Source organism: Squalius cephalus (genome assembly GCF_949319135.1).
Source record: "Squalius cephalus genome assembly, chromosome: 23".
Classification (NCBI taxonomy): domain Eukaryota; kingdom Metazoa; phylum Chordata; class Actinopteri; order Cypriniformes; family Leuciscidae; genus Squalius; species Squalius cephalus.
In genome coordinates, this window is record NC_137144.1 from 5,528,210 (window position 1) to 5,542,508 (window position 14,299).

General features: G+C 36.1%; 2 protein-coding genes across 2 annotated transcripts in view; both read right to left on the reverse strand.

The window, feature by feature from the left end:
- Window positions 1-8,996: 8,996 nt before the first annotated feature.
- The window catches only part of LOC307151409 (histone H4), a 116,687-nt gene continuing 111,384 nt past the window's right edge, over window positions 8,997-14,299 (reverse strand). Inside the window, exon 2 of the mRNA XM_079859412.1 lies at window positions 8,997-9,374. Within this exon, the coding sequence (XP_079715538.1) occupies window positions 9,051-9,362 (312 nt within the window). The 5' untranslated portion in view covers window positions 9,363-9,374 and the 3' untranslated portion in view covers window positions 8,997-9,050. The remainder of the gene's footprint in view (window positions 9,375-14,299) is intronic.
- Window positions 13,397-13,875, reverse strand: LOC307151554 (histone H3.2-like; the record flags this gene model as incomplete). The annotated part of the gene is made up of 1 exon (XM_079859653.1): window positions 13,397-13,875. Exon 1 carries the CDS (start codon window positions 13,805-13,807, stop codon window positions 13,397-13,399), a length of 411 nt encoding a protein of 136 aa, XP_079715779.1. The 5' UTR covers window positions 13,808-13,875.

A 14,299-nucleotide genomic window follows, 5' to 3' on the forward strand; every position in this document is an offset into this window, starting at 1 on the left:
CATAAGTCTGAGTGGACATCCATGACATGCAGAGTCCCTCAAGGCTCAATTCTTGCACCACTCCTGTTCAACCTGTATATGCTCCCAATGAGCCAAATAATGAGAAATAACCAAATTGCTTACCACAGCTATGCAGACGACACACAGCTCTACTTAGCCCTATCGCTTAACGATTACAGCCCCATTGACTCCCTGTGCCAATGCATCGATGAAGTCAAAAGTTGGATGTGTCAAAACTTTCTTCAGTTAAACAAAGACAAAACTGAAGTCATTGCATTTGGAAACAAAGATGAAGTTCTCAAGGTGAATGCATACCTTCACTCTAGGGGTCAAACAACTAAAAATCAAGTTAGGAATCTTGGTGTGACACTAGAGTCAGACCTTAGTTTCAGTAGTCATGTCAAAGCAATAACTAAATCAGCATACTATCATATGAAAAATATTGCAAGAATTAGATGTTTTGTTTCCAGACAAGACTTAGAGAAACTTGTGCATGCTTTCATCACCAGCAGGGTGGATTATTGTAATGGACTCCTCACTGGCCTTCCCAAAAAGACCATAAGACAGTTGCAGCTCATACAGAACGCTGCCGCAAGGATTCTGAGCAGAACCAGAAAATATGAACATATCACACCAGTCCTCAGGTCTTTACACTGGCTCCCAGTTAAATTTAGGTTTGATTTTAAAGTATTATTACTGGTATATAAATCATTCAATGGCCTAGGACCTCAATATATTGCAGATATGCTCACTGAATATTAACCCAACAGATCACTCAGATCACTAGGATCATATCAGCTAGAAATACCAAGGGTTCACTCAAAACATGGTGAGTCCGCTTTTAGCTAATATGCCAGCCGCAGCTGGAACCAGCTTCCAGAGGAGATCAGATGAGCTCCTACAGTAGTCACTTTCAAATCCAGACTCAAAACACTTCTGTTTAGCTATGTATTTAATGAATGAGCACTGTGCCAATGTTCGTCTGACTGTACTGTACTGTATTTTATTTTTTATTTTTCTAAACTGTTTTAATTATTCTCATTTCTTTTTATTATTTTAATTTCTTCTATGTAAAGCACTTTGAATTGCCATTGTGTATGAAATGTGCTATATAAATAAACTTGCCTTGCCTTGCCTTGAAAAATAAATAATGGACAAATTGAGTCTTTAAACGTCTCAGATGTGAAGTTATTCGCTGTCAAAGTGACCCCAAAATTAATGGGAGTCAATGAAATGCTAACAGCAGGTGAGGGTCTGCTAATCAATGGCGGCCCCCGGGGAAGCTTCAGTTTCCGGCTGATAGATTACCCCCTTGAGATTAACAGCGGAACGGCGATGGCATCACAATATGGCAGCACTACCCATCAGCCACCGCAGCGCTCTGTGGCTTGACATCACGTTGCCAAGCTCTATAGATCAGTGGTTAAAACGCCCCACAGAACAGAGGGGCGGGGTGAGCAAAGCTCATTTTCATTTAAAGACACATGCACTTAAATGGCGTGCTGAAAATAGAGCTGTTTTTGACCAGGTAAAATGAGTGTTTTCTTACAATACTGAGAATTTTAATTAAAGTATATTACAAACTTTTCATTTATACCCTAAAGAATCTATTAACTTGTACAAAAATGGCATTATATGACCTCTTTAAACAATGATTCCTTACTTTCATTGGTATAGTTTTTGCCTGTTGTTGGGAGGTAAAGCAGTGGTTCTCAACTCCAGTCCTCGGGACCCGTTGACATACAAAATGTGCAGAGCAGCGGGTCCCGAGGACTGGAGTTGAGAACCACTGAGGTAAAGCACCAATTTTTTATATAATAAAGACTTGAGTAAAACAAATTGAAAGGAGTTTTTGATATATTTTGATAGGTTTCATGAGTTGTATCTCAAACAATGAGTTGTTTGATATCGTTTTAACTTTATGATTTTTATTTTGTGTAATATATATATATATATATATATATATATATATATATATATAAATATATATATATATATATATATATATATACACACATCTATATAATCCTATATGTTCATATACTGTATATGTTTGGAAATTAATACATAAACAAACAAACTAATATATCCTACTGGCACTCTATAGCAGAAGATATAAATAACTGGCTTAAAACCATTTTTATACATATTACATTACATACTTCCATAGTATGAAAAAAGGCAATGGGACCAGAAATGGTTTGGTAACCATCATTCTATAAAATACATTTTTGTGTGTTCAACAGAAGGAAGAAATCCATACATGTTTAGTCAAAACAACTTGAAAGTGAGTAAATGACAGAATTTTAAATTTTGGGTGAACTTTCCCTTTAAAGAATAATGTTAAAAAAATGAAACCTTATTAGGGCCCAAGCCCTGAAAGGGCGAAGGCCCTATTGTTTCCGTAAGGATTTTTTTTTTTTTTTTTTTTTGCCTTTTTGCCACTTTTGGGGCCCTTAACATGCTCAAAAACTCTTGAAATTTTGCACACACGTCAGAACCTGCGGCCATCAGGGCCGGGCTGAAGCTGGTACTGGGGCGTGGCAGGGGGGCTCGACAGCGCCCCCTGGAATGGGGTCCGAAAACTTGGTCCATAAATCAAACACGCTTGCATGTAATAATATGAAACTCAGTACACATATAGATCTCATCGGGCCGAACAACTTTCGTGCTCTAAGTTTTACAAAAGCCCAACAGGAAGTCGGTTATTATACGTTGTTTGGAAAACGCATACAATGGAATGTGAAATACTCCTCCTAGGGATTTCATCCGATCGCCACCAAACTAGGTGAGAATAAAGTCAAGACATTGAGGATGAATTCTTGCGAACGGATTTTTGATATCTCGAACGGTTTGGCCGTGGCGAGGAAACGAATTTATGGCGAATAATGGGACACAGGAAGTGTGTTATAACTTCTGCATACATTAACTGATCTTGATGAAACTTCAGCAGTGTGTTCGTTGTAAGAGGCCGATCACATGGATGTGACTATTGTGAGTCAAAGTTATAGCGCCACCAACTGGCAGCAGGAAGTGTGTCACTTTCAAAATGCTTTGAAGTCACCCTCTTAATTTTACCCGATTTGCTTCAAACTTTCTGTGTATAATGTAAACACAGGGCAGATGTAGACCTGTGAAAGGATTATTGATATCTTAGATACTGTTGCCGTGGCAACGCATCAAGTTTTAATATTCTTCTCGGATGCGTTTGAGACTCTTATCATGCTTGAAATTGGATGAAACTCGACAGACACATCACACTTATTAGCCAGTAGACAAGTGCAAAGTTTCAGAAACGGGCGTGGCAGGGGGGCTCAACAGCGCCCTCTTGAACAGGGTCTGAAAACTTGGTCCATATATCAAATACGCTTGCATGAATTAATATGAAACTCGGTACACATATAGATCTCGTCGGGCCGAACAACTTTCCCTCTGTCAAGTTTCACGCCAGCCCAACAGGAAGTCAGCTATTATGGGTTGTTTGGAAAACGCTTGCTGTGGAATGTGATGTACTCCTCCTAGAGAATTCATTCAATCACCTCCAAACTCAGTCAGCATGAAGTAAAGACATTGAGGATGCTAAATTGCGGACGGATTTTTGATATCTTGAACGGTTTGGCCGTGGTGAGGAAACGAATTTATGGCGAGAAAAGAGAGACACAAAGTGTTATAACTTCTGCATACATCAACTGATCTTGATGAAACTTCAGCAGTGTGTTCGTGGTAAGAGGCCGATCAGATGGATGTGACTATTGTGAGTCAAAGTTATAGCGCCACCAACTGGCAGCAGGAAGTGTGTCACTTTCAACATGCTTTTGACAAAAGTGGGGGGGGTTAGTTTTAAATGCAGTAAAAAAAAATTTTTTTTATATTGTTCTCATCAAGCCGGACAACTTTCTAATTTACATTCATTAGCTCAGAGCAAAAGGAAGTCAGATATTTTGGTCTGAATGTGGATTTTTTTTGCAAAATCAGCCTATGAATTTTTAGCCACTCCTCTTAAACTATTTATTTTATTCCCACCAAACTTTTTCAACATGATGAAAACACATTAAATATGCTAAATTGTGAACGGATAATAAATATCTCAAACGGTTTTGCTATGGCGAGGGATTAAAGTAATGTCCAAAAAGGAAAAACTAAAAGCCTCAAATTTTCTAAAAATGTAATTATATACCATTTATTTCTATATAAAAGTATACAAACATCACAACTAAACATTTTATTCTTTTTTTTCAATTTAAGAATGAATTTTAAGTTTAAAAACTGCCAGAATGGTTGTTTAGTCTAAACAATACATAAATAAAGTCAAACATAGTGCTATACTGCCCTCTTGTGTTCAAAATCAGGTAGGCCTATTATATCTATATAAAAATATACTAGGTATGTGACGGTGAGAATATTTTACCACCGGTTAACTGACGTGTGACACCGCTGGGGGCTTTTTAATCGCTAACTTAAAAACGAAAGTAAAATATGTTCGTCCGCACTGACATTTATATTGGTTGAGCGAGCGTTTCAAATGAATTCCTATGGAAGTAGGAATTAACTGAAAAACGTTCACTCTGTTCTGCTCGTTCCTCGCCGTGGACGCGCACCGTTATGAATGCCCGTGCAGCCATGAGCATTTTAGTTTCATTTTAAAATTAGCGCCTTTCGGGGGGTGGATTGCTTGAAATTATTTTACAAAAGCACAATTTTGTGTTTTATTGCAACTGTACACAAATATAAGTTAACACTTTGCAGTTTGAATGTCGTCCTGTATAATGACGGAGTATGTTTTTATGTGTCTACTGTTCAATCGCGCCCACGCCACACACACACACACACACACACACACACACACACACGGTTTACTATCTTTGTGGGTACTCTCCATGGACTTAATGGTTTTTATACTGTACAAACTGTATATTCTATCTCCTCACACTAACCCTACCCCTAAACCTACATATCCCATAAAATTTTCTGCATTTTTACATTTCCAAAAAAACTCATTCTGTATGATTTATAATCTTGTTTACCCATGGGGACCTCTATTTAGGTCCCCACTGTGACACGAGTCCCCATGAGTCTGTGTGCATTCAGGTTAAAGTCCCCACCGGGATAGAAAAACATGTCCACACACACACACACACACACACACACTCCAGCATTACAATCTTGACATCGCAGCCTGTTCATTATAGCCTTAATAAAATATAATAATAAAATAGTCAACCTAACATATAAAAATTACACTGCTCTAAATAGTCAGTAGTACAATTCGTACATTCACAGTAAGCACCGCTCGCTCCACTGTGATGTTTCCAAGCAAATTTTTGCGCATGTGAAGAGGATGATTTTTTCCATCAATATTGGAACACGAGTGAAGAACAAAGCCTATAATAAAGAATAGTTTAGCATCCAAATACATCGCAAATGTTGAAACATTTTGATTCTGATGAGAGGGTTACGTGAGCCCAACACTGCTTACTTTCATTTTTACTTTTACATTAAATTTAAAGGATTTGTTGTGGAATATTTTGAGTGTATCATAAAATCTGAATAAAAAAAATTAATAAATAATAATAAAAAAAAAAAAATGAATGAATGAATGAATGAATAAATAAATAAATATATATATATGTATGTGTATATATATATATATATATATATATATATATATATAGCTGCGAGCAGCGATGAAGGGCCAAAGCCGGCGGCACCGCCACCCTAAAGGCACCGGGGTTGCGGTGCCACCGGCTTGGGCCCGTAATCGCTGCTCGCAGCTATATTTGTAAAGTGTTACCAGTATCTTTTGGAATGAGCACTTTAGAATGAGTACACATTGCACTTTTTTATTTGATGTTTATTTTGATAAAAATGTATGTGGCATCAAACATCCAAACCGAGTATGTGTTACAAATGAACATGAAGATGTTATCCCATAGTAAACTACAGTAAAAAAAAAAAAACACTATAAGTGTTACATGGGTTACCTACAATGTTTAAAATTAATATCAATAATCAGATCATGTATTTTCAGTCTAATAATGACCCGAGGGTTGTTCCATAAAAGACGCTTAGAAAAGCGGGGATTAAACTCCAAAACCGGACTTGAATGAGCCTAACAAATGAGTTGGGGCTAAAGTGGTTCCATAAAAGGTAATTGAAGCTCACGCAATCTCACTAATTTGATCCAGGTTTATCTAGTCTAGATAATTGCGTGTGCACGCGTTTCTTAAGCAGCCCTAGAGGTCGATCGTGGATCAAATCGATCCACCATCAAACAGCGTACATATTTTGTGCTGTTTTATGCGTTTGTGACATGTTTCCCCCCCCCTCAGTTCAAAACTTACATTTTACAGTTATATTCTCCATCTGTAAATGTTCGAAAGCCATGCAAATGTATCCATTTTGCTGCTAATTTTCATATTGAACGAGCGCTGCTGCGCGCATGCGCGCCAAATAGGAGCGCAATAATTCTTAAAATCGGAAAATTCGGAAAATTAATATGCGATATTTTATAACACTAGAAATATCTTCTAATTATAATAATTTATCTTTAGGATGTTGGATAAGTTGCACTGAACTTCAAGCAAACAGAAGTACTTCAGTGAAGTAGCCTATAATTCAGGGAAGTTTATTTTAAGAAACTAAATGCCTATATAAATATACAAAATATAGTTTTGGGTATAGGACCTATGCTACTTAATAAAGATGATGTATACTTATTTAGAATGCTGAGAATTACAGCTTTTAATGCAATATTTTTTTGGAAAGCAAGAATCCCCAGTTTTAAATGAGTAGATTTAGTTTCTAAAGTACATTATGGAGAGGATAACATTAAATTAAGAGCAAATGTATACATTTTGAAAAGATATGTGCAACTCTAAAATCAAAGAATATTCCATAAAATAAAGGAATATATATTATTAACTACATTTTTATATAACACTCCCTCCCTTTTATTTCTAGTAATTTGTTCTTTTATTTATTTACTTATTTAATATTGCATATTTGATATTCAAATAATATTACTTGAATAACTATTAGGAATTATGTGTCATTATAAGAGTTTGATATAAATATGTTAATGTTAAATTTGTATTACTATTTATTTATTGTTTTTTGTCTTATCCCCCTTAAATCATGTAAAAGTGTCTATGAACTTTTTGGTTATTGTTCTATTCATGTGTGTTTTTAGGCTATGTGTTGGTGGGTATTATCACAAAAGAAAAAAAGTAGAAGGAAAAATAAGGAATATTTATTGGGGGAAAATATGATGTCTTTAAAGGAACTGTAAATTTGTATAATTGTGTTAAATGTGTTTGAATTGAAAGACATAATAAAGTACATATATATATATATATATATATATATATATATATATATATATATATATATATATATATATATATATATATATATAGATATATATATAGATATATATATATATACATTAAAATATTTGTTATTTGGACATTAGATGTGCCTTATTTAGAATTTTAAACCTGTGTGTATATTTTTATGATAGCAATAACTGTAAAGGGACTATTGTAATGGGGTAAATCAAATGTAGGCTAATATACTGTCAATTACTAAGCTCAGATTCATCTTACCAGTTAAAATTTAAAATTTAAAATTTGCTTTTGTAATTATTTATTTTTAATTTTGTGATTTTAACTTATGCTTTACAAAGCTTTTTTTAGATTGTGTTCTAATGTTCTTCTAATCATAAACATGTACTACAGCTGCCAAACAAAACCAGAGAGAAATGTATTCATAAATCTTTAAAACAATCTAATTAAATCTTGGGCACAAAACATTCAGCCAGTAAAAAAAGAAAACCTGTAGTATATATATATACAGTGCTATGCATAAGTTTAGGCACCCATGCTAAAGTTGACTAAAAAGAGGAATAAAAAATCATCTTTTGGAAATTGAACTTAATGCCTTAATTTAAAAAAATAGGAAAAATCCAACCTTTAAGAACACCAATTTTCTTTGTGAATGAATAATGTATCGTAAATAAATAAATGTTCTTCCTTAGAGCAATGCAAATCAAACTAGCTATTAGGCTGACTGAAATAAAACCATGCCAATCTCAAGGTATGGTGAAGGCTATGTGATGATGTGGGGCTATTTTAATTCCAAAGGCCAAGGGAACTTTATCAGGATGCATAGTATCCTAAAATAAAAAAAAAATTAAATACTTAAAAATAAAAATCTGCCTGCCTCTATGGGAATTTAACATAGGGGTGTCCAAACTTATGCACCCTGTATTTTAAGGAAGAACATTTATTTATTTACGATACATTATTCATTCACAAAGAAAATTGGTGTTCTTAAAGGTTGGATTTTTCCTCATTTTTTAAATTAAGGCATTAAGTTCAATTTCCAAAAGATGATTTTTTATTCCTCTTTTTAGTCAACTTTAGCATGGGTGCCTAAACTTATGCATAGCACTGTATATATATATATATATATATATATATATATATATATATATATATATATATATATATATATATAATATATTGTATTTAGGCCTATCTATCTATCTATATACTGTATATAGGTCTATATTGACTAATTTATCATTGTAGCCTTATTTAAGTTGATTTTCTGTATACTGTGTATTTATTTTTGGACTAATAGTGGTTAATAAAGTCCAATAATGGTATGAGAGAGTGTCAGTGGTAATATCATTGTGTTCCTATTGGTCAGTGTTAGAGGATCTGTGTAACAACTGAGGCTTAGCCTGACAGTTAGCCTGCCCTGGACCAGGCTAGTTTCCCAGCATAAGTTGCCGGGGTAACTGAGTTTGAACTTTTTTAAGTTTGATTTATGAAACCGAATCTACCAAAAATAAGCCTGACTAACCGAAATAAGCCTGGCTTATACTCTAATCTTGGTTTATGGAACAGCCCCCTGCTCTATAATCTATTATTATTATTATTATTATTTTTTGATGACGTACCCAAAACATTGCCTCTTTATGTGGCAGAGTGTGTGGCTCTTAAAAGAGCCGTTGGGTTTGTGTGGTTTCTCCTGGTTTCAGGCGTTTATCCGCCGAAGCCGTACAGGGTGCGTCCCTGTCTCTTCAGCGCGTACACAACATCCATGGCGGTGACGGTCTTTCTCTTGGCGTGCTCGGTGTAGGTGACGGCATCGCGGATCACGTTCTCCAGGAACACCTTCAACACTCCGCGGGTCTCCTCGTAGATCAGACCGGAGATGCGCTTGACGCCGCCGCGGCGAGCCAGACGACGAATGGCGGGTTTGGTGATTCCCTGGATGTTATCGCGCAAAACTTTACGGTGACGCTTAGCGCCTCCTTTCCCGAGTCCTTTACCGCCTTTGCCTCTTCCAGACATGTTTCACTCTGACTACTTTCCGTCGGCCAATGATCGACAATGAACGAATAGTTAGTTGTGTTCTTCTTCTTCTTGTTACTATTTAACGGCGGTTGGCATCCAGCTTTTATAGTTAGTTGTGTGTTACAAAGAAGAATTTTACATTTGCTTACAGGACCTGACAGAAACCAGCGCTGCGTCACATGACATGACACACACCCCTCCTCCAAAACATAGCTAGAGCTTTGTTTCATATTAAATTTCAGGTTTCATAAATTGTATTTAACAAATTAATATATTTTACAGTAGTACTAGTTGATAAATGATTTTCTACAAGTCTACAAGGCAAGACGACATATCACAATATCAAAGTTAAATTCTTTACCCATTTAATCCAATTCAATTTAAAGACTGAGTTAAATAATCTGTGTATAATTCGTTCAGTCGTTTTTTTTATATAAAAGATTATATATATATATATATATTGAAAGTAGAAAAAATAGAAAATAGTTCCTTTCTGTGCGGATTCTTGACGCGTTTATTGCAACTACATTTCATCTTTTTCTCATCAAACAACCAGACTAAGGAATGGCTCGCCACAATCCGGTCACAATTGTTACCAGTGGGATTAATTGGGTTAAATAATGGAGTGGCACATCTGTTTTATCTTCTGTTTAGGCCTGTGTTTTTTCACCTTTTTAGTAATGGGAATCTAGAAAACAAGATACAGACAAAAATATTGTATTAAAACTGCAATGCTAAAATGCAGGATTATGTTTGATACTCCTTAACAACTGACCGCATACATTTTAAACCTTAAACAGACAAGAGTGGAAAATGATCAGCAAAACATCCTTTCATGTTACTTTTACAGTTTTTACCAACTGCTTACACACAAAATCTTTTCATGTCACACAATTTTTGAAACCTCTCACTCAAAGTGCAAAACTACATGCCAAATCTTCAAAACCATAAGCTATTTCTCAGCCTTTGACTCAGTTTTCAATTGCATAAAACACTTTTTGCAAAACACTACACACAATTCTCTACCTAAAACACAAAGATCTATCAGGAAGTGACTTGCTTTCCTTTTCCAAACACAACCAATCAAAATGCTACACTTATTCACCAGGTCACACAGACACACTCCTCACATGTGCAAACACTAATTGCTTAACTGATCACTAACCAATCACTGCTTTACTGTAGTATAGGCCTAAATAGGTCAAAGGTCAGATGATCTGTTTTGAACAATGGATTCCTGGGACCCCCCGGGACCCAACCAATCAAACCTCCACAAAATGTAGTCATTTGTGCACATCATAGTAGCAGTTTCTCATTCCTTCCAACAAATTGCAAATGCTTTTGGACATGCATCAATTGCTTTCATACAACTCTCTGCTATTTTATAACATTATCATTTGCTTATGTCATGTCAGTCAAAATTAACTATACTTGTGAATGCCGAATAGTCATTCCATATAAAACTAATAGTCCTCATTTCATTGCTTGAGTCATTACATACAAAAATGTTGAACTAGTTGTCAAAATCTGTCAAGCAAATTTTACGCATTTTTTAAAATGAAAATGTTTTTTTTTTTTCCTGAAAATGTCTCCTAAATTGAACAATTTCTCTCAGGTGAATCTCAGCTTTCACTGATGAGGAACGTCTGGATGTGCATGAATGATTTCAGTACTATGTATGTTGTATGTTCAGTACCAATATGTACTGCAATATTGTTTACAGTTGTGCACAGCTCTACCCAAAGGGAGTTTATGTTTGTTGTAAATAAGGGTGTATTTTTTCTTTTGCACAATGCTGTGAACAAATTAGAATTGCAAAGAGCATATGCAGTAAAAATGTGAAACATACATATTCAGTGTCTTGTACTCAGTTACCTCACTAAAAACAGTAATGTGTAACTTTACTGTATTTTTCAAATGGGTGTGCAAATAGTATATAGTGCTGTCTTGAGCATTTTCAGGTAGTGTCACCAAGATCTGCCTTTTTTGCATTGGAAAACATTTACAGAGTAAACTGTCATAATGAAAACATGACAAAGCCATTTGAAGACCTTGTTCATAAACAATGTGTCAGGACTTTTCATCTTGATGACACTGACACTTTCATTGACATGAATACTTGCTTTTGAGGAATGAGCTATCCATTTTGAGCAAGTGACACTCTTTTGCAGGTTATCAACTAGGTTTTGCAGTTTTTACTAATTGTTTTGAGAACTGCATTAACTGTTGTGCAAATGTAAATAGTGATGTGAGAAATGCACCAAAGCGACAGAGAAAAACAGTATTTACTGTATTCTAAAGAATATACTTTTGGTTCACAGTACATATGTTTATGGTTTTGTTGTATGCTACTGTAAACAACAATAATGTTAAACCTAATAAATATTTTATGTTTCTACATTGCATTTGGTGTTTACAGTGTACTTGTTACATCAGATTACTTTCACTGTAGAACATTGTATTGAAATGTAGATATAAGCCTATGAAAGACCAAAGAGCTTTAGATTTAGAACAGTAGTGTTTACATGGTATATACAAAAATGTATTATTATGAAAGAAGTGTTTGCCATTTGATGAAAATGCTTCATTCTGACATGTGTTTATGGCATTTTGAATGCAGTGTTGCATTTTGAAGGATATGTGAGGCGTTTTGCATTTTGTGTGTGCAGTTTTGAGAATTGTGTGTAGAGTTTTGAAAAAAGGAGACTTAGTTTTGAAAACGTGTGTAAGCAATTGGTAAAAACTGTATGTAATCTAGACTTGAGTAAAACAAATTGAAAGGAGTTTTTGATACATTTTGATAGGTTTCATGAGTTGTATGCCCCAGGATAAGTTTTTACATTAAGGTATATAAAAAAAGTAATATTTGTATTTCATGTGATGCAAAAAAAAAAAAAGTAATATGCAAAATAGGTTGCATGTATGACATGTCTAAGTGTCCTAAAATTGAGGCATGTAAATGTCTTATGTTTTTACACTGCTGAACTGTCTCACTGTCCTGAAGAGTTCAGCTCCAGTCCTATTCAAACACGTGCCTGTAATTTCGCAGTAAATCTGAAGACTTTTAACAGGTTTTGGTATGTTTGATAGGGGTCGGAGCTTAACTCTGCAGGGTGGTTGATGAAACCTGTTCTGCCCTTCATACATCATAGTCAATTTTGTGTATTAACTTTTTTTCTTATCAAAAAGAAAAACAGCAATAACTGAAAAACATATAACTGAAGATGCTGAAAAAGAACATTAAGACAATGTTCACGATTGTTACGTCAGACTTAGTACTTCCGCTCAATTTCAGTTCGCTTCTGTACTCAGTCTGAGATAGCGACCTATCTCCCAGTTTTCCTCCGGCCTCAAAACAGCCGGCCAATCAACGAACAGAGGGCGGGCTGAGAGCCGTGACGTAGACGCTGATTGTACCGTGGATGCATAGATTTACTTCACATAATCCAAAAATCGTTCACAGCCATGGGTGAACTGTCCCTTTAAAGAATAACGTTAAAAAAATTAAACCTTATTGTAAAGTGTTACCACTGTCTTTTGGAATGAGCATTTTGGAATGAGTACACATTGCACTTTTTTATTTTGTGTTTATTTTGAATTTTAAAATAAAATGTGTGGCATCAAACATCCAAACTGAGTATTTGTTACAAATGAACATGATGTTATCCCATAGCAAACTACAGTAAAAAACAAACAAAAAAACAACACTATAAATGTTTCATTAGTTACCTACAATATTTAAAATGAATATCAATAATCATATCATGAATTTTCAGTCTAATAATAACCAAACTATATGTATCATATATGGTTCGCCTTCACTTCCTGCCTGAGCAATGTGTGTGTGTGTTGCAGCTTGATATACAATCTCTACTGATTATTCAGATCTGGAAATTTAAACAAATATCATACTGCGTAGGACCCTGATGCTTAATATTTGTTATTTTCAATGTTACACTAGAAATTCCCTCATTCAGTTTAAATTGAAGTGGCTCTTAAAAGAGCCGTTGTGGGTTGACGCAGACGCGGGTTTAAGCGCGCTCTCCGCGGATGCGGCGGGCCAGCTGAATATCTTTGGGCATGATGGTGACCCTCTTAGCGTGGATGGCGCACAGGTTGGTGTCCTCGAAGAGACCGACCAAATAAGCCTCGCTGGACTCTTGCAGGGCCATGACAGCGGAGCTCTGGAAGCGCAGGTCCGTCTTGAAGTCCTGAGCGATTTCTCTCACCAGCCGCTGGAAGGGCAGTTTGCGGATCAGCAGCTCGGTGGACTTCTGATAGCGGCGGATCTCCCGCAGAGCCACGGTCCCGGGCCGGTAGCGGTGAGGCTTCTTGACGCCGCCGGTGGCCGGAGCGCTCTTACGGGCGGCTTTAGTAGCGAGCTGCTTCCTCGGGGCTTTACCACCGGTGGATTTACGAGCGGTCTGCTTGGTTCTTGCCATTGCTGCGGTCTTTCTCTTTGTCTTGCTTGCGCTGGAAGGAAATGCTGCTCTACGTTAAACACCCGCTTTTAAAGCTTTGAACCGCCACGAGCTCATAGTGACGCGATGATGCAGGCCTGTGATTGGCTAATACGTGATGTCTGCGCATGAGTGCCAGCCAATGACTGCGCGTTTCCTCTTTTCAAACAAGTGGAGGGTTTCCCGCTCGAGATGCTTTGTTCCGTTGACTACTTTGCTCATAAAACAATGTACATAAGCTCCCTGGTCTTTATACTCACATTGTTGTATTTGTGTGTTCTGAAATACTCGCCTTAATTCCCAGTGCTTGTGCAGATTTTGGATTAGAACAAAGCCACTTTACAGTCTGTGTAAAAGCACTGCAGCGAGACGCAGTAGGGTTTCCATCCGTCCCGTAAAACAGGGGGACGTTCCGTAAATCAGCATAAAGGGCAAAATACCCAGAGTAACATTGATGACCAATTTCTGTTTTCC